This window comes from Elaeis guineensis, chromosome 14 (assembly GCF_000442705.2).
Source record: "Elaeis guineensis isolate ETL-2024a chromosome 14, EG11, whole genome shotgun sequence".
Taxonomy (NCBI): Eukaryota; Viridiplantae; Streptophyta; class Magnoliopsida; order Arecales; family Arecaceae; genus Elaeis; species Elaeis guineensis.
This window is the reverse complement of record NC_026006.2, coordinates 9,377,413-9,400,158: the sequence shown is the minus strand read 5'-3', so window position 1 is coordinate 9,400,158 and position 22,746 is coordinate 9,377,413. Positions and strand designations below refer to the sequence as shown.

The 22,746-nt window shown below is 38.3% G+C and overlaps 1 protein-coding gene across 2 annotated transcripts; it reads left to right on the top strand.

Moving 5' to 3' along the window:
• Positions 1-19,539: 19,539 nt before the first annotated feature.
• On the top strand, positions 19,540-21,520 carry LOC105035833 (uncharacterized). 2 transcript variants are annotated; one of them, XM_010911541.4, is made up of 2 exons: positions 19,540-20,272; positions 21,009-21,520. In XM_010911541.4, the coding sequence occupies exons 1-2, from the start codon at positions 19,591-19,593 to the stop codon at positions 21,092-21,094; spliced, it is 768 nt and encodes a 255-aa protein (XP_010909843.1). In that variant the 5' UTR covers positions 19,540-19,590; the 3' UTR covers positions 21,095-21,520. The 2 variants fall into 2 exon arrangements, with proteins under 2 accessions (XP_010909843.1, XP_010909844.1); XM_010911542.4 differs by having other exon boundaries at positions 19,541-20,266.
• Positions 21,521-22,746: the final 1,226 nt, after the last annotated feature.

Below are 22,746 nucleotides of genomic sequence, written 5' to 3'. Positions count from 1 at the left end.
ACTCTATGACCACCTTGTCGACTTTGATCTCGACCTTAAATTTGATCTCCTGAGCCTTGGAAGCACCACATGAGGCCCAACAATCTCCACCTTGGTGTCCCAAGGTCTTAGCACACTCAGTCCGGTCCATCAAGTACATCAGTGTCACACATCTTCGAAAACTATCCCATGGAAGTACCTTCGTCAGTGCATCCACTGAATTTTTCTTGGTGTGGACCTTCACCAACTCCACCTCTCCTTCTTCCAGAAGCTCTCTGATCTAGTGATATCTTATATCGATGTACTTCATCCTCGCATGGTAGACAGAGTTTTGTGCGAGTAACAGTACATTCTAACTATCGCAGTGCACCCTGATGGCCTCCTGTGCGAGGCCCATCTCCAATGCCAAGCCTTTCAGCCATAAAGCCTCCTTCACTGCCTCCATAATGTTGATGTATTCTGCCTCCATGGTGGATAAGGCCATGATAGACTGAAGACATAATCTCCATAAAACTGGACCTCCAAACAGGCTAAATACAAAACCTGTCGTCGACTGTCGGGTGTCTATATCTCCATCAAAATTTGCATCCACGAACCCTCCTATCAGTTTCTGAGCCTTCTTGGACATGTTGAAAAGTTCCTCAGCACCTCCTCGCTATCCATAGTAAATACCGACTCCAACAGTACTTGCCAAGTACCTGAAGATCCCTTTCAGTGCTCCTTGCCAAGCTGCACTATGAACCTGCTGACCTGGCTCACTGCATGGGCGATATCTAACCTACAATATACCATGGCGTACATAAAGCTCCCCACACAAAAGGCATATGGTACTCTCTTCATCTCCTAAGCCTCCATCTTAGCCTATGGCGAAATCATCTTTGAGAGTCTAAAGTACCCGATAAGTGGCAACTCTGTTGGTTTCACATTCTTCATCCCGAACCTCTCTAAGACCTTTCTGATGTAGCCTCTCTGAGATAAATGTAGCAACCTCTTAGCTCGATCTTTGAAGATTTGCATACCTAAAATCTTTCTCGCAGGTCTCAAATCTTTCATCTCGAGCTCTCGAGACAAGACTGCCTTCAATTTCTACACAATCTTTCTATTCTTGCATGCTATAAGCATGTCATCCACATTACAAGAGTAGAAACACCTTAGACCCATCTTTCAAAGATTTAACATAAATATAAGAGTTATACTCACACCTAGAAAGCTCGATGCTCCTCACATAAGAATTAAACTGCTTGTACCATTACCTCGACGACTGTTTCAGCCCGTGCAGTAATTTCTGCAACAAACAAACTTTTTCTTCTACTCCTAGCTCTTGAAACTCAGATGGCTTCTCTATGTAGATGCTCTCCTCTAGATGCTCATGAAGGAATACCGTCTTGACATCCATCTACTCCTACTCCAAGTTCTGAGCTGCTACAATGCTCAACAGCATCCTAATGGAAGTATGCCTGACAATGGAAGAGAAAATCTTGCTGAAGTCAATGCCTTCTTTCTAAAAGTATTTCTTGGCCACTAGCCTCATCTTGTACCTAATACCTCCTTGCTCTGAAGGCCCCTCCTTGCATTGGTAAACCCACTTGCAATCAATAGATTTTTTTCCTTGTGGTAGCTGTATCACTCACCACGTCTCGTTCTTGTGGAGAGACTGCATCTCCTCGGACATTACTTGGACTTATCTCTCTCTATCCTAGCTCTCCATAGTCTCCTCATAGGTGTAGGGATCTCCATTCACTATCACCAGGGCATATGACACTATCTCCTTGAAGTCATATCAATCCGATTGCCTGATGTTCTTTTTGGACTTGTGTAATGCAACCCGGATGTCCGTCCTAGGTCCTGCTTGCTCTTACTGGATCTCTTGACTTCTTTCACCCATCCAAGCTCTCTCCACCTATGGAGACACCTTTGGGGAGTCCTCCACCTGAATACCAAGTCCTCAAAATGCACCTGCAAGTGGAGAGGTAAGTTATCCAGTGCTGCCCTGCTAGACCTCCTATTGCCTTTACTGCTCATCTATGCCATCTCACCTTTAGAGAACTGAATTCTCATCAAAGATCATATTCCTACTGATAACAACCTTCTTCTCCAAGAGATCCCACAGTCGGTATTCCTTAACTCCTCACGGATATCTCAAGAATACCATCTTTCATGATCTGACATCCAATTTGCTCCACTCACCAGTACTGATATGCACAAATGCTATGCACCTAAACACCCTTAGATGGCTCAGCCCAATCTTTCTTCCAGAATATTTTTTCTCTGAATATCACCATCTAACTTGGTGTGAGGCAACCAATTCACCAAATAACATGCTCCATCTATTGTATCAATCCAGAATACCTTAGGAAGCCCTGTCTGCAGCTTCATGCACCATGCCTTTTTCATAAGGATTTTGTTCATCCTCTCAGCCACCCCACTTTACTAAGGAGTTTCTCTCATCAAGAAGTGCCTTTTGATATTGTACTCCTCATAAAAAATTTGAAACTCCCTGCTGGTGTACTCCCCGCTCTTGTCGGACCGCAGACAGTTCAAGCTCCGACCTGTCTCCTCCACCTCAATTTTCTATACCTTGAATTTGATGAAGATTTCTGATTTCTTCCTTATGAAGTAGACTTATAACTTTCTTAAAAAATCATCTATGAAGGTCAAAAAGTATCTCACCCTATTTCTGACTGAAACCAGAGCCGATCCCTACACATCAGTGTGAACTAGTTTCAGTGGAGCTACACTATGGGCTGAACTAGTAGCAAACTATACTCTCCTCTACTTTTTTATCTGACATGGCTCACATACCTTTGAAATACCTCTATCTAGATTTAGAATCAAACCATGCTTGCTCAACTCCTTCATCCCATGATCTTTCATATGACCTAAATGGAAATGCCACAACCAATATGCCCCCTACTGATTCTGCACTGTAGCTACTGCATCAGACTCCTCGGTTACCACAGATCCTTTCATCTTGTAGAGATTGTTCTCTATTCTCCTACCTTTCATTACTACCATAGCTTCATTGGAGATGTTCAACACTCTACTCTTGGTACGATTGCTGAATCTGTAGCCGCTCTACTCTATGTAGCCTAGTGACATGAGATTCTTCTTCATATCAGGGATGTGCTTCACATTAATGAGAGTCCGCACCATCCCATCAAACATCCTTACCTGAATGCTCCCAATACTAGCAACTCTATATGGGTGATCATCTCCAAGTGTTACGCTCTCTTCATCCATCTTGGTGTATGTAGTGAACCAAGACCGGTTTGAGGTGTAGTGATGCAAACAGGCTGAATCCAGGGTCCATACATCTGTGTATCTCTTATGACCATCTGAGACAACTAAGAAGTCATCCTCCACCTCACTATCAGCCACTGCACTCAGTGAATTAGATCCACTCTTATCCCCTTGCTTCTTCTTCCACTATGGGCAATCACGCCTGAAGTACTCTAACACCTTGCACTTGTAACATCTGACTTCCTTCTTGCCCTTCCGGGACTTAGATCATTCCATAGACTTGCTCCTATCCCTACCTCTTCCAGATCTCCCCTCAATGAGTAAACCTTCATGGGGAGCTCCATCCTTGGTGATCCTCTCATGCTGTTCATTGGATCTGAGTACGGAGACAATATTTTCATAGAATAGAGTCTCCTTCCCATACAACAATGTAGTCACCAATAAATCAAATAAAGAAGGCAGCGAGCATAGTAGTAGAAGACTCTTATCTTCCTCCTCCATCTTCACTCTAAGGTTCAGCAAATCATTGTCTAATTAGTTGAATCTTTGGATGTGCACCACAACATCCCCACCTTCATGCATGCGAAGGCTGTACAGACGCTTTTTCAGCATTAATTTGTCACACATTTTTTTTCCTCATGTATAACATGTGTAACTTTGACCAAAGCCTCTTTGGAGTTCTCTCCTTTAGCACCAAGTACAATGCCACATCAGCCAAACAACCTCTAATGGCTACACACATTCATTTCTTCAAAGAACTCCACTGTCGATCAATCATCCCTTCAGGCCTATCCTCCAATGCTAGATCTAATTCATATTGGACCAATAGGTCCTCCACCTTGACCTTCCACACAAAATTTTTTTTTTCCATCAAATTTATAAAACTCTACTTTCACACAACTTCCTATGGTCAGATCCTACTACAAACAGCAAATAAACCAAGTAGATACAAGATAAATACTTTTAAGGGGGTGTGCTAAATTTTAGATCTGACAAACTTCCTTGCTTCTGGCTTCTTCCTCTAACCTTATGCTCTGATATCAATTGTTGGGGCACCTTTCCAAGGTTGTGGACTTTTGGAACCAGCAAAAATTAATGAGGATTGGGCTTTTGGATGGCCAAGATCAGCAACACAAAATTAGCCTTATAGATTTCAGCAGTCTTGTAAATCCTATCGGTAGGATTTTTTTTCTCCAATTCGAACCCTTTCTCTTTCAGATCTGAAATTTTTTTTTTTCAAATCTAGAAGCACCCTTGATAAGGCCTCCAAAAAGCAAAAGATGGAGATGTGGAACAGCCCTTGGGCGGCCAAGAAGGAGGGCACAAGGGGCAACAAGCAAAGGGCACCTCCAAACTTTTCTTATCTGGGTGTGGCAGCCAAGAAAACCCTAGAAACCTTAGAATTTGCTGCTGGTGGAATGGAGAAGATAAGGAGAGAGAGAGAGGATGAGAGAGAAAATTAGAGAGAAAATGGCTTTGTATTCAGCTTGGTTCAATTAGAAACACAATACAATGTATATATATACAGGGTCAATGTGACCCAACTCAAAAACTCTCCTAGCTAACTTAATACATGAAAATATATATTCAAACTCTATGTACACCCATGGTCTCATGTGTTCTCACACCTTTGACTCAAATCGAGCCTAAAAATAAGTTAATCCCTTGAGGCCCAAGATCCCTGAACCTCAAGATCCGAAAGGCTGGCAGCCTTTTGCCCTAGGGCCCAAACTAGCCCTAGAAACTTTATTACCACCTCATGGACTTTGGACTTTGACCTTAGCCTTAGTTCTTTGAGTCTTGGGAGCACCACATGAGGCCTAACAAATAATTTAATAAAAAAATTAATTTAATTTTTTCTATCTCCTAGGCTTCTCATAGCTCGATCCCAAGTCTTGACTAATTTGCTATATCTAAAAAAAATAGAAAAGAGATAATGAGATTTATGAGCCTAGTAAGCTAACAGAATCTCTAGTTTATTAAATATTTTATACATGAAGTATCAATGTTTAGATTGAATGATTTTTCATAAAATATGCTAATTATGTATGCATAGAACATGTTATATCTATCAATATAATCCAAAATAAAATTTTAAAAGAACCAAATATTTACCATCCACTTTCACTCTCCTAGTCCCCTAGATTATGTCCATGATTGGCCCATGGTTAGCCCTAAAAGAGACTAAATTCTGAATATAATATATCATCCATCGGTCATGGGCTAATGATCATCCTACTAGAGGTTCGGAAGAAAAACTAACTCTGATATCATATAAAAAAATATGTTCTCATCATCTCATGCTACTAATTAGCCTCGTCTGACTAGATCCAAAAGAAAAACTAATTTCTGACTACAACACACCATCAGCTGGTGTACGCCTGTGATCGCCCCACTAGAGGCTCGAAAGAAGACTAAATCCTGAATCCCTATGATCATAATTGAATATTAGAGAGTAGTAAAACTGACACATAACATATTTAATGAATATATTTTATGTCCAAATATATCACATAAATTCAATTCAATTTTTTACAAGTATTTTATGTAGAGCATATAAAATACTTAATTTAAACAATTTACTATAACATTAGAAAAATTTGAAATCAATTTACAAGCATGATAAAATATACTAGAGATTGAGGTAACTAATCAATTCTTATCCTAAATTTTTACAAAACTTCAGCAATTAAGAATATTAACCAAAGCCTAAAATAATTTGAACACCTTATTAGACTTGTAAAGAAAATAGATAGCTTGATTTATCTAAAGTTCTAATCTACACCATTGAATTTGGTTTAACATCCAGGGATCTCAACCAACCCTAAGATTTAATAATTATCTAAACAAGTATCTAAATGGAGTTCATGATTATCTATAAGCAAAGAATTTGGTCATGATCATGCCTTCTCATTATCCACATCCACAAATTTCACATGAAGGAATTAAAATTGTTAAGTCAGATCTAATTCCATAAATTAAAAAAAATAAAAATTTAGGCTTAATCTGGATCAATCAACTGAAATAAAAAGGAGAGAGATACTAGATATAGGCTAGTTGGTTTAATTGGGCTTGATACACTTGATTTAGGTCTAACCAGAGGTCAATAGGTTTCCTTCTCTCTCTTTATTTTTCTCTCTTACTTCCTTTCCTTTTATTTTTTTCTTCTTCTTCTTCTCTTTCTTCCTCTCTTCCTATGCCGAACCAAGGATTTCATTGAAGCTTTCTAAGAGAGAGTAGAGAAAAGAATGAGAGGTGGGATTAGTGGTGATGTGGCCAAGGCAGCTAGGCAGTGGTGGTGTGCAGCTAGAGATGGCGGTCTGGCAATGCACAACGAAGTCGAGAGAAGAAAAAGGGATGCTGTCCCTTGCTACTATAGCATGATGATGCATGTCGTAGCACATCAAAATTAACTCTACTCACTACTATATAGATAGGATGAGTCGGAATCGTATCTACTAGAATCTTAGTTGATTATTTTGAAAATACAAAAAAAAATAATAGATTACAAAAAACTAAGAAAAAAATATAGAAATTACAATAAAAATACTTTTTATTGATCAATTAAAGAAACATACATAAAGAAAAAGAAGTAAAAGTGCGATACAAGATGACTAAATCAAGTTGATCTTCTAACTGTGTCTGATCGTAAATGTGCCTCCTTGAATCCTTTCATCTTTCTCCATGCAGACAGCGGCGGGATAGCTAGAAGGCATGGTCTAGAAACTTCAAAGGAAGAAACGTAGATGAAAGTATGGGAATATAGAAAAAAAAGGGTAGTGACACTAGGATTAAGATCTCTCCTAGATTTGATGGAAGGTGTGCTAGGATTAGGATCTTCCTTAGACTTCTTGGGATGTGGAGAAGGGATCTATGGAAGAATATGATAGTGGCAAGGAAGAAAAAGAGGAGTTGCTAGGGTTAGTATCTCCCCTAGTCTTATGGAGAAGAGAGGAAGAGGAAGAGAAAAGGGGGCAACAACTTGGAGAGAGCTTAGGCATCGGCTTGATCGAGAGAGAGAGAGAGAGGAAGATGAAGAACCCCATGAGGAGGTATATGTCCCTTGAGAAAGAGGGCTAGGTGTGTATTTATAGAGTGCAGGGGCATTAGGATTTTGTTATGGCATGCAAGAATTAAAGGGGGGCATGGGAAAGCATGTAAGAAAGAAGGAAGATATGCGATAGCATGTAAGAAAGAAAGAAATAGAGAGGAAGCGGCATGAGGATGTTCTAACGTGAGAAATTCATGCTTAAATTGGGGCGGCACATCATGTTGGGGTGTGAAGTAATAGGATTGTTGGAAAATATATCCCAAAACTAATCGTTAGACGATTGTGCTCATCTTGTAAACTATATATAATTTTTTATTAATAAAAGTTATTTGATATTTTTATTACAAATTGACCATCTTGGAACTTTTATGTTGTAATGAAGTCCTTAGGAGTATATATATTAATCGACAAAGAAGGATTTATCGTTAAATCCTTAAAATTGTTCACGACCAAATAATACGCTATTACTAGGATGATAGCGATATCAAGTGTAGATCGTTGTGTGCCATATGAGTTGGTTATCCTCTTAATCAAAGAGTATAAAGATACTGTTATGGCATGCAGATGGAATGTAGGAGTACATTCGCATCGAACGTGACTATATGCTGAGCACTCTGCTGTGAAGAGTAGCTTGTGAAGGGTATGGGTATAAGTGTCCCTCTAACCTGAGACAACCACAGTGACTTGTAAGCAACCCACTATATTTTAGTACCGAACTATCTGAGTTTTTAACTTAGTGACGGAAGGATACTAGGTATAGTCAAGTACTTATCAAGTCGGTGTGTGAGTCAAGATGGAATTGACTCCTCTGAATTGGTAGGAGATATGCATCAGTGTATTTTAATTTAGCAAAATCTTAGCCAGAGTAATCCATGAGATGGATTTGAAAGGTTGAAATACAATGTGATCGACTTAATTAGGATTGACAGTTAAACCCTAAGTCACCTTGAGCATTTGGATCAAAGAGATAAATTATACGGTAACCATATGCCAGTAGGTTCTAGAAGGTTGCTTTGCAATACTTCGATCCATCCGGTCGTCGGGTCATCATTGCTAGATGGTTACATCGATTGGTATAGAAAGTTATTTCTATACTACCAGTTTAGGTTCGAACCTATGGGATCATACGTATTAAAAGATTTGATCAGATCTGATAGCTGAAGAGTCCAATTAGATTGTGACTCTGGTGAAGAGTCCTACATAGACTAGGACTCTGCGGGAAAGTCCTATTGGGATTGAGACTCTATCATTTATGAAGAATTAATTAGTAATTAAATTACTAATTAACTCAATTTGATTGAGTAAAGAGCTTTAGAACAAGTCTAATTGAATTAGATTCAGTTCGACTCAGATTGGGATTGATATGATCAAATCTGATTATAAAGAAAATTTGATCCTGATTCGACCAGAATTTGAACTCGACTAATTTCTAATTAAGTTAAAAATTTGATGAGATAGTTAAATTTTTAATTGGATTAGAATTATTTCTATCAGTGGTTTCAATCTAAATTTGATTTAGATTAGAATTGAATTAGAAATGAAGAGTCCAAGTCAGACTAGGACTCTATCCTTATCTTTTGCTCCATATTTGGATCCATGCCAATTCTTCATGCCTAATTGGATTTGGGTTATGATTTTTGGCATCATGAGAGAGGATCCAATAAGGATGGTTGGCTACAGCTGATGAGTCATAATATTATCTCTTGCCTAATTCGAATACGATCTAAATTAGAGATAAGATGCAAACTAGGAAAGAAATTTTTCGTATATGGTATATTATTGGAGCCATATTATTTTTTCTCTTATTTTTCTTGAAAAATTCTTTAGCATGTGAGACTTAGAATTCTTTTCCACATCTTAATTATTTTTTTGGAATTTTTGGAGATGCCAAAAAAGGATTTTGGCATTGATTCATGGCATCCTTTATTGGAAAGTCCTAATTCCTAGTCTATGAAAAGAAGACCCCTCTCTTGGATGTCCCATGATCATTTTTTTTTTAGATTTTTTATTTTTAGAACCTCTTCTCCTCCTCTTCTCTTCCTCCTCTAGATCTTCTATCACTTTGGAGTATCCAAGGTGCTTGTAGAAGAAGGAAGAGGTTAGCTATCGAAGTTGTTCGCAAACTAGCATCTCCGAGCCCTTGATCTGCGTCAGTCTTCGCATGGATTTTTCTATAGAGGCCAAATGACTTTGTGTGACTGTGAGTGATCTGAAGAATACCCTCTCTAACTATTGGATTAGAGAAGATCAAGATCAAATTTTGTTTGATAACGATCTCTGACTTATTTTGATTCCTATGGTAGATCTAATAGTTAGATCTAGAATTTCAACATCGATGAGATCGATGTGATTTTTATTTTCAGATCTAAAGCACATATTTTTTATATCAAAGATCTTGATGTGATAGTCTAAGATTAGATCTTATACATATAATTAGGATTAAATTATTTAATCTATTATTTTTACTGTATAAAATTTTTTAATTACATGTACTGTGCTACTACAAATTTTTTTCAACTGATATCAAAGCCAGATTATTTTGATATGAATTAATATGACTTTAGACTTGATTTTTTATTATTAGATATGATTATTTATGATTTAGATTAGATTTAAATTAGTTTATTTTTAGATCTAATTATTATTTCTTTAGATTAGATGTTTTGAGTAGCAAACTACTCAGATTGAGTAATCACCAGACCGTCCGGTCATAGAAGCAAGTAGGATTTTATGACCCTCCCCTCCCATTCAATGAGATGCTTTTTATGGTGTGTAAGGGTGCCACTGTGAGATCTCATGAAGAAGAAAGTAAAAAGAGAAAACTTACTTTCTTACAAAATCCTAGATCTTGAAGCCCTAGGTATTGTTGTATGTGACGCAAGTTGCGAAGATAGTTAGTTACATCTAATCTTGTTTAGTCAAAATTATTTTGATCTAAAATCATAAAAAATTTAGATTTGATCTAAAAAATTTTATGACTTGATGTAAAAAGTTTACATGAAAAATTATTTTCAAAACTTTAACCATGTTGATGCAAAACTTAATTGAGAATTAAGTATCAAGCTGATTGGATCTAGAATTATAATTTAGATCTAATAACATTGCATAAAACATGGGGTATGGGTTAGCTCAAGTCAGGTCCTTCTCTTTAATTGGGTTAGACTTAAGGTTAGAATCAAAGAATTGATTGACCATATAGAGAAATTGATTAAGTCTAACCAAATATTGAATTAGATTAATCAAGATTTTTCTAGTACAATAGTTGTAGATGGTCAAGTCTATATCTTTGATTAGACCAAATAGACTTTGATTATGGTTCGTGGTTGAACTCGAATCATTAGGTTGGTCAAATTAAAATTAGTTAACCAATTGGTGTCTAAGGTAAGTTTGACATTTTGATCGATGGTTTTTAATTGGGAATAGCTTACCTGGCCATTTTGATGGTATCTAAGGCAAGCTTAGTAGACCCTCCCATCGATCTCACTTATCTGATCAATTTGATAAATTAAATTTTGATTAGATCACTAAGTGATTCGAGTTAGCCCATGCCATTAAGGTTGATCTGTGTGACTGATCTAGGTGTTAGTTCAATCAGCATGATCTAATCTGATTCAGTGACTTGGTGAAGTCAGTGAGAGGATTATGATTTACTGATTGATCTTTTCTTCTCTTCTCTCTTCTCTAAATTGATTAAATCCTTTAAATTATTAGGTCCTTAAAATGAGCTGGTTTTGGTGATAACTAGATCATAGCCTCCCATTAAGGTGAGTGATAATGAGTCCATTATTTTTTATTGACATTGTAGGCACCATCCGTCTGATGTTCTCTCTGAATGATGGAATTATCATTCATCATATGATGACTCTGATGAACTATCTGACGATGGTTGGATTGATCGAGCCATCCTTAGACCTGATCACTCATTAAGTAGAATTACTGAGTAGGTTCATGTTAATAGTTTGATCTAACCAAAACTTTCAGTAGAGGTCCATCACCTACTGAAATGAAATATAGGGCTAAATTAAATATTAAAAGTTGTTTGGAGAAACAATTGGTTGAGAACCTACCCATAGGTGCATATGGGTTGATCGAGTCATCCTTGGGCTTATATGTAGTTTGTGTGAATTTTAATATCCGCTAAAGAATTAAGATAATTTTTTGAATTAGAGGTAGAGGCTACCAATTTGTATAAAATAGTGGGAGAACCTTTAGACTAAAGTCAAAGTATTTAGGATTAATAAATTCATATACTAATTAGGCTTTGTTCTTTCTTTGTGTGTATAGATATGGTCTCAAATTTATTACTCCGATCACTGTTGGATAGTGAGAAGCTTATCAGATCGAATTTTGATAATTGATATCAAAAATTAAAAATTATCCTAGAACATGAGCGGATCCTTTATGTGATAACGGATTCGACACCTGAGGAGCCTGCTCCTAACACTCGAAGAGTGGCTGAGATACTTATTTGAAGTGGCTCAATGACTGCACCATGGTTCGTTGCATCATGTGGGCCTCTATAAATGATGAGTTCAGCCGAAAGTTTGAAGAAGCTTAGCTAGAGAAAATGCTTCAAGTGTTGAGGGATTCCTTTGATACTCCTGACGATGTTGAGCGGCACAGGACTAGTTGCATCATTTTCAATGTCCAGATAAGGGAGGATGCATCTGTTACCGATCATGTATTGTACATGATCGAGCAGATTGAAAAATTAAGCAAACTCGACTTTCCTTTACATGAACAGCTGGGGAAAGATGCGATCCTGAACTCTCTTCTCAAGTTCTACCTGCTGTTCCTTAGTCATTTTAGAATGACGAAGCCTGTAGTCAACTACCATGGTCTGTTGGGGTTGCTACAGACTTTTGAGAAAGATCACCGCTCCACAAGGAGACAGTGAATCTAGTGGGAGGATCTTCTTTGGATAGTCATTGTCCCTTTAAGAAAAAAAAAAAGAAGAAGTATAAGAAGGTGCCTGGTGTTGGGAGTCAGTCCCAAAAACCCAAGTTCAAGGTTGATCAAAGTCAGGCAGAGTGCTTCTTTTGCAAGAAGCAAGATCACTGGAAGAGAAATTATCCTTAGTATTTCGCTTCCCTTGACCCGAACAGGCCAAAGAAGAAGCAATCAGTTGTTGGATAAGGTACTTATGTGATAATACCTTATAACTTCTCTTTTATAGATATAATGATCTGGGTATTAGATACTGAAAGTTCTATTCATATTTGCAATTCATTGCAAGATCTTTAGGTCACTAGAAGATTTAGAAAAGGCGAGAGATTCCTGAATATTAGAGATGAAAGTCAATTCCAGTTCTAGCTTTAGGAATCATCAAGCTTGTATTCGAGTCTCAGTATATTATTCTTAATGAATGTCATTACTATCCTATTTTTTTTTTAAATATTATTTCTGTAGATCTTTTGGCCAATTCAAATTATGAAATATCAATAAAAAAAATTTTGTGATATCATTTTGAATGGTGTTACAATTTTACGTGGAAAGTTGAACAATAGTATTTATATTGTATCTAGGCCTAATGTAATGTACATTTGAAATAAACGTCCTAGAATAGATGATGTCACAGATGGCTACCTTTGACATTGTAGGCTAGGTCATATCAATAAGAACAAGATAAACAGGTTGGCTCAAGAAAAAATTCTTGATAAATATGATTATGAATCGTTACCTATCTGTGAGTCTTATTTGCTTGAAAAGATGATCAAGTCACTTTTTACTGAGAAAAGATGAACGAACCAGTGATGTGCTGGGTCTAATATATACCGATGTATGTAGACCCATGAGCACATGTGCCAGAGGAGGATATAGCTACTTCATCACGTTTACAGATGACCTATCTAGGTATGGATACGTCTACTTGATGAAATACAAGTCCGAATCGTTTGAAATGTTCAAACGTTCCATAATAAAGTAGAAAAATAAACTAAAAAAAATATTAAAATTCTTCGATCTGATCGAGGAGGTGAATATCTTTCCAGTAAATTTTTGACATATCTAGGGGAGAATAAAATTCTCTTTCAATAGACCCCTCCAAGGACACCACAGTATAATGGCATCTTAAAAAGGAGGAATCAAACCTTGTTGGACATGATTCGGTCCATGATGAGATTTGCAACTCTGTCGATCTTTTTTTGGAGATATGTACTTGAAATAGCCTGTCTTGTGCTCAATAATATTTCGAGCAAGTCAGTTAATAAGACACTATATGAGATATGGTCAGAACATAGGCCGACCTCTCTTATTTTAGGATCTGGGGGTGTTCAGCTTATGTTAAACGATTATAAACTGACAAGCTTAGTCCTAAGTCTGATAAATATAATTTCATAGGGTACCCTAAGGAAACGAAGAGATATTACTTTTACCTGCCTACTGAACAAAAGGTGTTTGTCAGTAGTAAAGCATATTTTTTGAAAAAAAAATTCTTAATGAAGGAATAAGTGCCTCTAAAATTGAGCTTGATGAAGTTTGACAGGTAGAAAAACCGATACCAATGATTGAATCTGAACCGGATTTGATGAGATCAAACCTGAAGCCCAATGAACAAATATCCTTAAGGCGATCTGGTAGAGTATCGCATTAGCTGGACAGATACTTAGGTTTCTTGGTTCGGGATGGGGATCCTGTCAAACTAGATGAGAATGATGAGGATCCGATCACCTACATGGATGCAATGTAGATATCCTACTTTGATAAATATCTTGAAGCCATGAGATCCGAAATGGAGTCCATGAAGGTCAATGATGTATGGACATTAGTTGACTTATCTGAAGGAGTAAAGCCCATAGAGTGTAAGTGGGTCTTTAAGAGGAAGAGGGGCGCAGACGGAAATGTGGAGACCTATAAAGCCCATTTGGTTGCCAAAGATTATCGTCAGCATTATAGTATTGACTATGATAAGATATTTTCTCCTGTGGCAATACTCAAATCTATTCAGATCATGCTTGCGATAGTAGCATATCTGGACTATGAAGTCTGATAAATGGAGGTGAAGATAGCTTTCCTAAATAGAGAGTTGAATGAAGAGGTGTATATGATACAATCTGAAGAATTCATATCCACAGATGAGTCTAAAATGTGCAAGCTTCAAAGATCCATTTATGGATTGAAGCAAGCATCTCGAAGTTGGAACATACATTTTGATAAGGTGATCAGAATGTATGGCTTCATTAGGAATAGAGAAGAACCCTGCATATATAAGTGGGCAAATGGTTCGATAATTATATTTCTTATGTTGTATGTTGATGATAATTTTTTAATCTAAAATGATGTCCCTGCATTACAGAGAATAAAAGTGTAACTGTCGTCATAATTCTCCATGAAAGATCTAGGAGAAGCAGCCTACATCCTAGAGATGAAGATCTATAGGGATATATCTAAGAGGCTATTCAGGCTCTCCCAATTCACGTACATAGATACTATACTGAAACGATTCAGTATGAAGAATTTTTAAAAAGGCTATCTTTCGATAGGCCAAGAAATTTTTCTTTCGAAAGGAGATTATCCGACAACTCCTCAAGAGAGAGAGCGTATAAGTAGAGTTCCATATGCTTCGATAGTGAGTTCTATTATATACGCCATGACATATACAAGATCAGATGTGGCATACTCATTAGGGATAGTGAGTAGATACCAGTCTGATCTAGAAAAAAATCACTGAAAAGTCGTAAAAACTATTCTTAAGTATTTAAGAAATACTAAGGACCAGTGGCTTGTGTATCGTGAAACTGACTTGAAACTTGTAGGGTTCATCGACTCCAGCTTTCAGTCAGACCATGATGATAGTAAGAGTGTGTCAGGTTATATTTTTATCCTAAATGGTGGAGCAATCTGCTGAAAAAATTTCAAGCAGAAAACTATGGCAGACTCTGTTTGTGAAGCAGAGTATATCGCGGCGTCCGATGCTGCGAAAGAAGCTGTATGGTTATAAAAATTTATCGACGAGCTCAGAGTGGCACCCTTCGTTGATGGTCCTGTCTTGTTGTACTGTGACAATACTTGAGCCATTGCTCAAGTCAAGAAGCTGAGATTTCATCAGTGCAATAAACATATTCTGCGTCGTTATCACCTAATCTGGGAGATCGTGGATCGAGGTGATGTTGACCTTCAGAAGATCGATGGAAGGGAGAACCTGATCGATCTATTTACTAAAGCTCTCAGAATCAAGAAGTTTGATGACCACAAATCAAAGATGGATATACGACACTGTACCGATTGGCTTTAGTCCAAATAGAAGTTGTTGAAAAATATATTCCAAAGCCAATCGTTAGACGATTGTGCTTACCTTGTAAACTGTATATGAATTTTTATTAATAAAAATTATTTAATATTTTCATTACAAATTGATCATCTTTGAACTCCTGTGTTGTAATGAAGTCCTTAGAACTATATATATTAATCGACAAAGGAGGATTTGTTATTAAGTCCTTAAAATTGTTTGCGACCAAATGATACGCTATTACTAGGATGATAGCGATATCAAGTATAGGTCATTGTGTGCCATATGAATTGGTTGTCCTCTTAATCAAAGAGTGTGGAGACACTGTTATGGCATGTAGATAGAATGTAGGAGTACATTTGCATCGAACGTGACCATGTGCCAAGCACTCTGCTGTCAAGAGTAGCTTGTGAAGGATATGGGTATAAGTATCCCTCCGACCTGAGACCACCACGATGACTTATAAGCAACTCACTGTACTTTAGTACCAAACTATTTAAGTTTCTAACTTAGTGACGGAAGGATACTAGGTGCAGTCAAGTACTTATCAAGTCGGTGTGTGAGTCAAGATGGAATTGACCCCTCTGAATTGGTAGGAGATATGCATCAGTATATTTTAATTTAGTAAAATTTTGGCCAGGATAATTCATGAGATGGATTTGAAAGGTTGAAATGCAATGTGATTGACTTAATTAGGGTTGACAGTTAAACCTTAAGTCATCTTGAGCATTTGGATCAATGGGATGAATTATACGGTAACTATACGCCAGTAGATTTTAGAAGGTTACTTTGCAATACTTCGACCCATCCGATCGTTGGGTCATCATTGCTAAATGGTTACATCGATTGGTATAGAAAGTTGTTCCTATGCTATCAGCTTAGGTTCGAACCTATGGGATTACACGCATTAAAAGATTTGATCAGATCTGATGGCTGAAGAGTCCAATTGGATTGTGACTCTGGTGAAAAATCCTACTTGGACTAGGACTCTGTAGGAGAGTCCCATTGAGACTGGGATTGGAACTCTTTCATTTATGAAGAATTAATTAGTAATTAGATTACTAATTGACTTAATTTGATTGAGTAAACAGCTTTGGAATAAGTCTAATTGAATTAGATTCAGTTCGACTCAGATTGGGATTGATATGATCAAACCCGATTACAAGAAAAATTTGATCATGATTCGATCAGGATTTGGACTCGATTAATTCCTAATTGAGTTAGAAATTTGATGAGATATTTAGATTCTTAATTAGATTAAGTTTATTTCTATCAGTGGTTTCAATCCAAATTTGATTTATATTAGAATTGAATTAGAAATGAAGAGTCCAAGTCAGACTAGGACTCTATCCTTATCTTTTGCGTCATAACTGGATCCATGCCAATTTCTCCACACCTAATTGGATTTGGATTGTGATTTTTGACATCATGAGAGAGGATCCAATAAGGGTGGTCGGCTATAGTTGATTAGTCATAATATTATCTCTTGCCTAATTCGAATGCGATCCAAATTAGAGACAAGATGCAGACTAAGAAAAAGATTTTTTGTATATGGTATATTATTGGAGTTATATTTTTTTTTCTTATTTTTCTTGAGGAATCCTTTGATATTTGAGACTCTAGATTTCTTCTTCATATCTTAATAATTTTTTTGAAATTTTTGGAGATGCCAAAAAGGGGTTTTGGCATTGATTCATGGCATCCTTTCTTGGAAAGTCCTAATTTCTAGTCTATAAAAAGGGGGCCCCTCTCTTAGACGTCCCATGATCAATTTTCTTGTAGATTTTTTATTTTTAGAGTCTTTTCTCCTCCTCCTCTCTTTCTCCTCCAGATCTCCTATCACTTTGGAGTGTCTAAGGTACTTGTAGAAGAAGGAAGAGGTCAGCTGTCGAAGTTATTTGCATACTAGCATCTCCGAGCCCCTGATCTGCGCCAGTCTTCACATGGATTTTTCTATGGAGATCAGATGACTTCGTGTGGCTGTGAGCGACCTGAGGAACACCCTCTCCAATTGTTGGATCAGAGGAGATCAAAATCAAAATTTATTTAGTAACGATCTCTAATTTATTTTGATTCCTATGGTAGATCTAATAGTTAGATCTAAAATTTCAGCATCGATGAGATTGATGTAATTTTTAATTTTAAATTTAAAGTACATATTTTTTATATCAAAGATCCTGATGTGATAGTCTAAGATTAGATCTTATACATATGATTAGGATTAAATTATTTAATCTATTATTTTCGTTGCATAAAATTTTTTAATTGCATGTACTGCACTACCGTAAATTTCCTTCAGAAGATACAGAACCCCACAAGGGGGTGTATGTCCCTTAAGAAGGAGGGTTAGGTGTCTATTTATAGAGTGGAGGGGTGTTAGGGTTTTGTTGTGGTGTACAAAAATTAAATGGGGGCATGAGAAAGCATGTAAGAAAGAAGGAAGATGTATGATAGCATGTAAGAAAGAAAGAAATAGAGAGGGAGCGGCATGACGATGTTTTAACGTGAGAAATTCAGACTTAAATTGGGGCGGCACATCATGTTGGGGTGTGTAGTAATAAGTTTCATGAAAAGAGAGATGGGAGTATGAATAAAGATCCTTAGATCTTCATATTGCTTCTCCTCCATTGATCAATAAGTCGCGTTCACCTTGGATCTTCATAAAAGTGATCTTTTAATCCGAGTCCTTGATATTTAAGTCGTATTCACATTTAATTCTATTTATCTTTTAATTTGGGTCCTTGATTGGAGAGGTTGCTTCTTGACCATTGATGAGTAAGTCGCGTTCACAGTTAAATAAGAGCTGGTTATCTGGTTCACTCAAATCTGATCTGATTTAAGTCCAATTTGAATTGTATAAATCTAAACTCTTAATCATCTACAAAATAGACTAAAGAGAATCAAATTCTTACTAAATAAAGAGCAATTAAATAGAATTGTATGCTTTTAATGACTTAATTCAAGTGTTCATCACACGACATCCAAGGCTATAAAGAAAGGAAGGGGTGGAAAGATGGCTTATCGGAGGTGGCGGCAAGGTCGTAGCCAGTGTTACTGGTTCTTGGCAACAAAAATAAACTCAAAATAGGAGATTTTGAGAGAAAAGGAAGATTTTAGGTGATTAAGCTTGGTTTCGATAACCAATGGCCAAAGATGGTAAGGAATAAAGGAGAAAAAGGTAGAGAGCAGCTTGGTGGTGGCTTGATCGTAGAGGGAGGAGGTTTAAATCAAAGATTTTTGGATAGGGAGAAGGCTAATCTAACACTGGCCCTTTGGCTCCCAACAGCCACTGGTCGTTTGATTGGCTCCGATGATCATACTGGCCTTATCTTCCATAGAGATGGATCAGGCTAGGGATCATGCCTCCCTCATTCTGATTTTTTTTTTTTTTTTAAATTTATAATAAAGTCAGCAAGCTTTGCCAACTTTAGTCCAAAATGGATCTAGGACCGGATTTTATTTTATTTTTTTAACAAGTTTTGATTAGAAAACTATCAAGATAGTGTACCATCTTGTATCTTAAAGCCAAAAAATTTTGCCCTGTTGGCTTCGATAAAATGATGCAAGTAAATCACTTTATATAAATATTCACTTTAGTTGATAGTGGCTTTGGTGTTATTTTCTTCCACTTCCCATGAATACTAAATAAGATTTTTTTCTATTCACAAATTTAGTTGGTTGAAAAAAATCCAAAGGATTCGCTTTTAATAATTGTAGTATGTGTCACATTTTCCGTTTCCATCCTGTAATCTCTGCAATGTTCTGGAAAAGAGCCCATACGAAATTGGGCATCCATATTACATTCTTGCCACTTCGATAACGGCAACGCTCCAAAGGACATTCTGCGGTGAAACTTAATTCTTCTCTAAACCACCTCCCTCCGGAGAGAATAACATCCTGCCCTACTTTCTTCTCCACATATTAAATTTATCCCCAAGAATTAAACTATGAAGATGAGCCAATAGTTTTCTTCTACGTGTAAGGGCAGTTCAGTAAATTTGCATCACTGGATAAATCATTTATACACATCCCAACCCACCCGCTACACTCCCCATTTTTTCCTTTCATCTCTCCTTCTGAAATCTAATAGAAGATGGCTTCCGACGAGACCATGACGGCCGTTCCCGACTTCGTCAATGATGATGATGATGGTTTCGGCGATACAAGGGTCCATTTCATGCCGGACGGGGACGGTAACGACGATGACAGTGTTTACGACCACATCGTCTACAGGCGGATGCCGCGCCTCTCGATCGAGACCTCGGACGGCGACGACGCCGACTCCGAGCTATCGGGCGACGAGGAGGAGGAGGAGAGGAAGAAGAGCATGCTGGCGTCGCTGGTGGAGGAGGTGAACTTCGGCAAGGATTCGGCGTCGACGGCGTGGACTCCTCACCGAAGGATGCCGTACAGGGCGGCGGCGAAGGAGTACGCAAGGGAGACGGAGGTGCGGGGGCGGAGAGGGAGCGGCGGCGGGGGAAGGGAGCGGTGGCTGCAGCGGGCGTGGGAGATGAAGAAGAGGGCAGCGGCGACGGAAGGGTTGGACGGCAGCGCCGGCGCCGGAGGGGTGTGCAGGGTTTTGGTGCGGCCGAGGGGTGGGGTGGGGACGATGTGTATGGATATGGAGGAAGTGAAAGCGTGCCGGGATCTGGGGCTGGAGCTGCCCTGTGATTGGACGGTCGAGATCCCCTGCGGCCACTTCGGATCGACGGTGGATACCACCAGCGGCGGCAATTCCCCCGTAGCTAGCTGGACGATCTCCAGCGCTGGTAAGAGTAAGAAACCCTCCCACTCTCCACTGTTAATTGCTACCGTTCTGAGATTTGTTGTGGATGGTCGGTGACGGAGTGAGGTGTTATTGATTTACTGTGTACCGCAGTGTGAATTGGGCACGTTGGAAAGGTAGAGATGCTCATCATCAAGAGATGATCGGTCATCTAACAATATGCATCGTATATAATATGATATGATATACGCTTGTGGACTGTTTTCTTGGATGGTCGCCTCCCTCTGGTTGACCGCATCATCATGGTTGTGCATTATTCTGTGGCGGTGGTGCATACGGACCACACGTGGACCACAGATAATCCATGGTTGATGGGGCTTAGAACCTCAATGGTTTATTATGATTGCATGAGCTTGCTTTAGATCCTGCTTTACTTGCAAGATTTGATTTGATGGCTTGACCGCCATGGCAAGTGGCATTTCTTACGGGATGATGATGTATTTGCTTTATTTGTGACGATGGCGTGATCTATATGACAAATATTTTGCAAAGTTAGGGATTTGCGTCGACGCCATCGATATGACAAATATTTTGCAAAGTTAGGGATTTGCGTCGCACAGCTTTTTACTCATATGCTAAACAAACATTGGCATAAGAATGGACATGACAAAATTATTTATTTATTTACATATGATGCTTCCAGAATATAGAATTTAACTTGTCTCAAAATTACTTACTGATCCATGATTTCCTTTTCTTTTCCTTTTTTTTTTAATATAAATCAGGCAATGACCCAGAGGATGTGAAGGCTATGCTGAAAGTTTGGGCTCAAGTAGTGGCGTTTGCATCGGCTTCTCGTCTCAGCGGTTGACTCACTCCTAAAAGTCCGAAACTGAATGCCTATATACGTCTCCAAGTTCTGTTTGATGCCCTTGGCCTGATTTTTCGAGCTTTCTTGTGTAAATTCCCTTCATGGCTTCAGCATTCTACATGAGTTCCCCCTTTTCTCACTTTTTGTAAATAATATTATGGATGATTAAATGATACTAAGGAGCATACACAAAAATTAAGGATAGCATATATTATGGTGATTCAAAGGTTTTCCGGCAGCTCACTGACGAGGTTCCAGCCCAAGTGGTTGCTATGCTTGGCCGTTGGGAGGCATTGTGTAAATTCCCATAGAGGTGCTATGGGATGAGATCGTATGACCTTGTGCCGAGGATAGACCAGGGGTCTTTGCATCCTGCCTTTTGGCTTATTTGTAATTAAAAAAAAAAAGAAAAAAAGATTTTTGTAACTACTGCTCTTGTTGACGCTACCTTGGTTATTCATCCATCAATGTTAAATTAGCATTGCCACGACAACGAAGAAATCTCGTACCAAAAAGTTCCAGGGGGGGTTTAGCTTTTTGATTCGTGGATTTACTGATACTTTACATGATATATCCTAGTATGGGCTATCCATTGAGGCGCTAGCAATCCTATAATGGCCCTACACATGTCCTTGACAGTGCGTGAGGGAATGTCTACCTAGCCTCTGTCATATGGACTCTTACAATCATGCTCAGGAGAACTCCAGAGTCTTCTATCCATTAGGCGATAAGTAATTGGTCATCTCGCTATCTCACTTCTTCCTCCACTTTGCAAGATCCATAATCTAACAAATTTTAGAATATATGAAGCCATTATTCTCTAACAGTCGGAGCATGTCCGCATGACCTCTGCTTCTTAGTTATAGCACATATTTTGAAAGATGATAGGTCCTCTGCTTCTCGATTATAGCACACATTCTGCAAGATAATAGGTATTCATCTTCGTCTATAAAATCCAACTCCCTTATAAGATTCTCTAGGTAAGGAAAAGAGAAAAAAAGAGGTGAACTTTTACTCTACAAGCCATCTTTCTGAGATGAATTCCACCCGAACTGAAGTCTATCTCTCCCTCCTCAAAGCTCTAAATTGCTCTGACTCTATCCCTGAATGCCACCTCCACATGGCATCTTTTGAGTCCATACTCTCCACCTCCTCACTCAGACTTACTCTACTTCATATTTGACTCCTCTACCGAACTCTTTAGAAGAGCTCGGACTTCTTCTGTCTACTTTCATGGGAGACTGACTTAGGCATCGAAGAATTCACCATGGAAGAACCCCTCCAAAGTATGAAGACTTTCCTATTTTTGATGGTTTTGTAGGATTCGATTCATAAGATCGATTGAGGATTAGGCACCAGTGTTTTGTCTGGAGGTCTCATTCGACCGCCCTGCAGCTATCTCACTCTCACTCATGGTGACTCCAACTCAGCGAACTAAATCAGATTAGCTCCTCGACAGTAACAGATTGGCACTAAAGAGAGAATCTGACTCGTATATGAGATCCTGAGTTCTTCCTTCCCCACTATCTGAGTATGAAGAATAAGAAGTCCATGGTGACATCCTTCCCATCCATCCAGATGTATCCATGGAGCCCACTAACCCTGACTAGGGTCATCGAGATCATAGTGTCTTAGAGGTGTCGATTACCTTA

Coding starts and splice junctions, on each gene's coding strand:
- LOC105035833 (XM_010911541.4), top strand. CDS start 19,591: ATGGCTTCCGACGAGACCATGACGGCCGTTCCCGACTTCGTCAATGAT. Junction 20,273..21,008: donor GATCTCCAGCGCTGGTAAGA/GTAAGAAACCCT, acceptor AATATAAATCAG/GCAATGACCCAGAGGATGTG.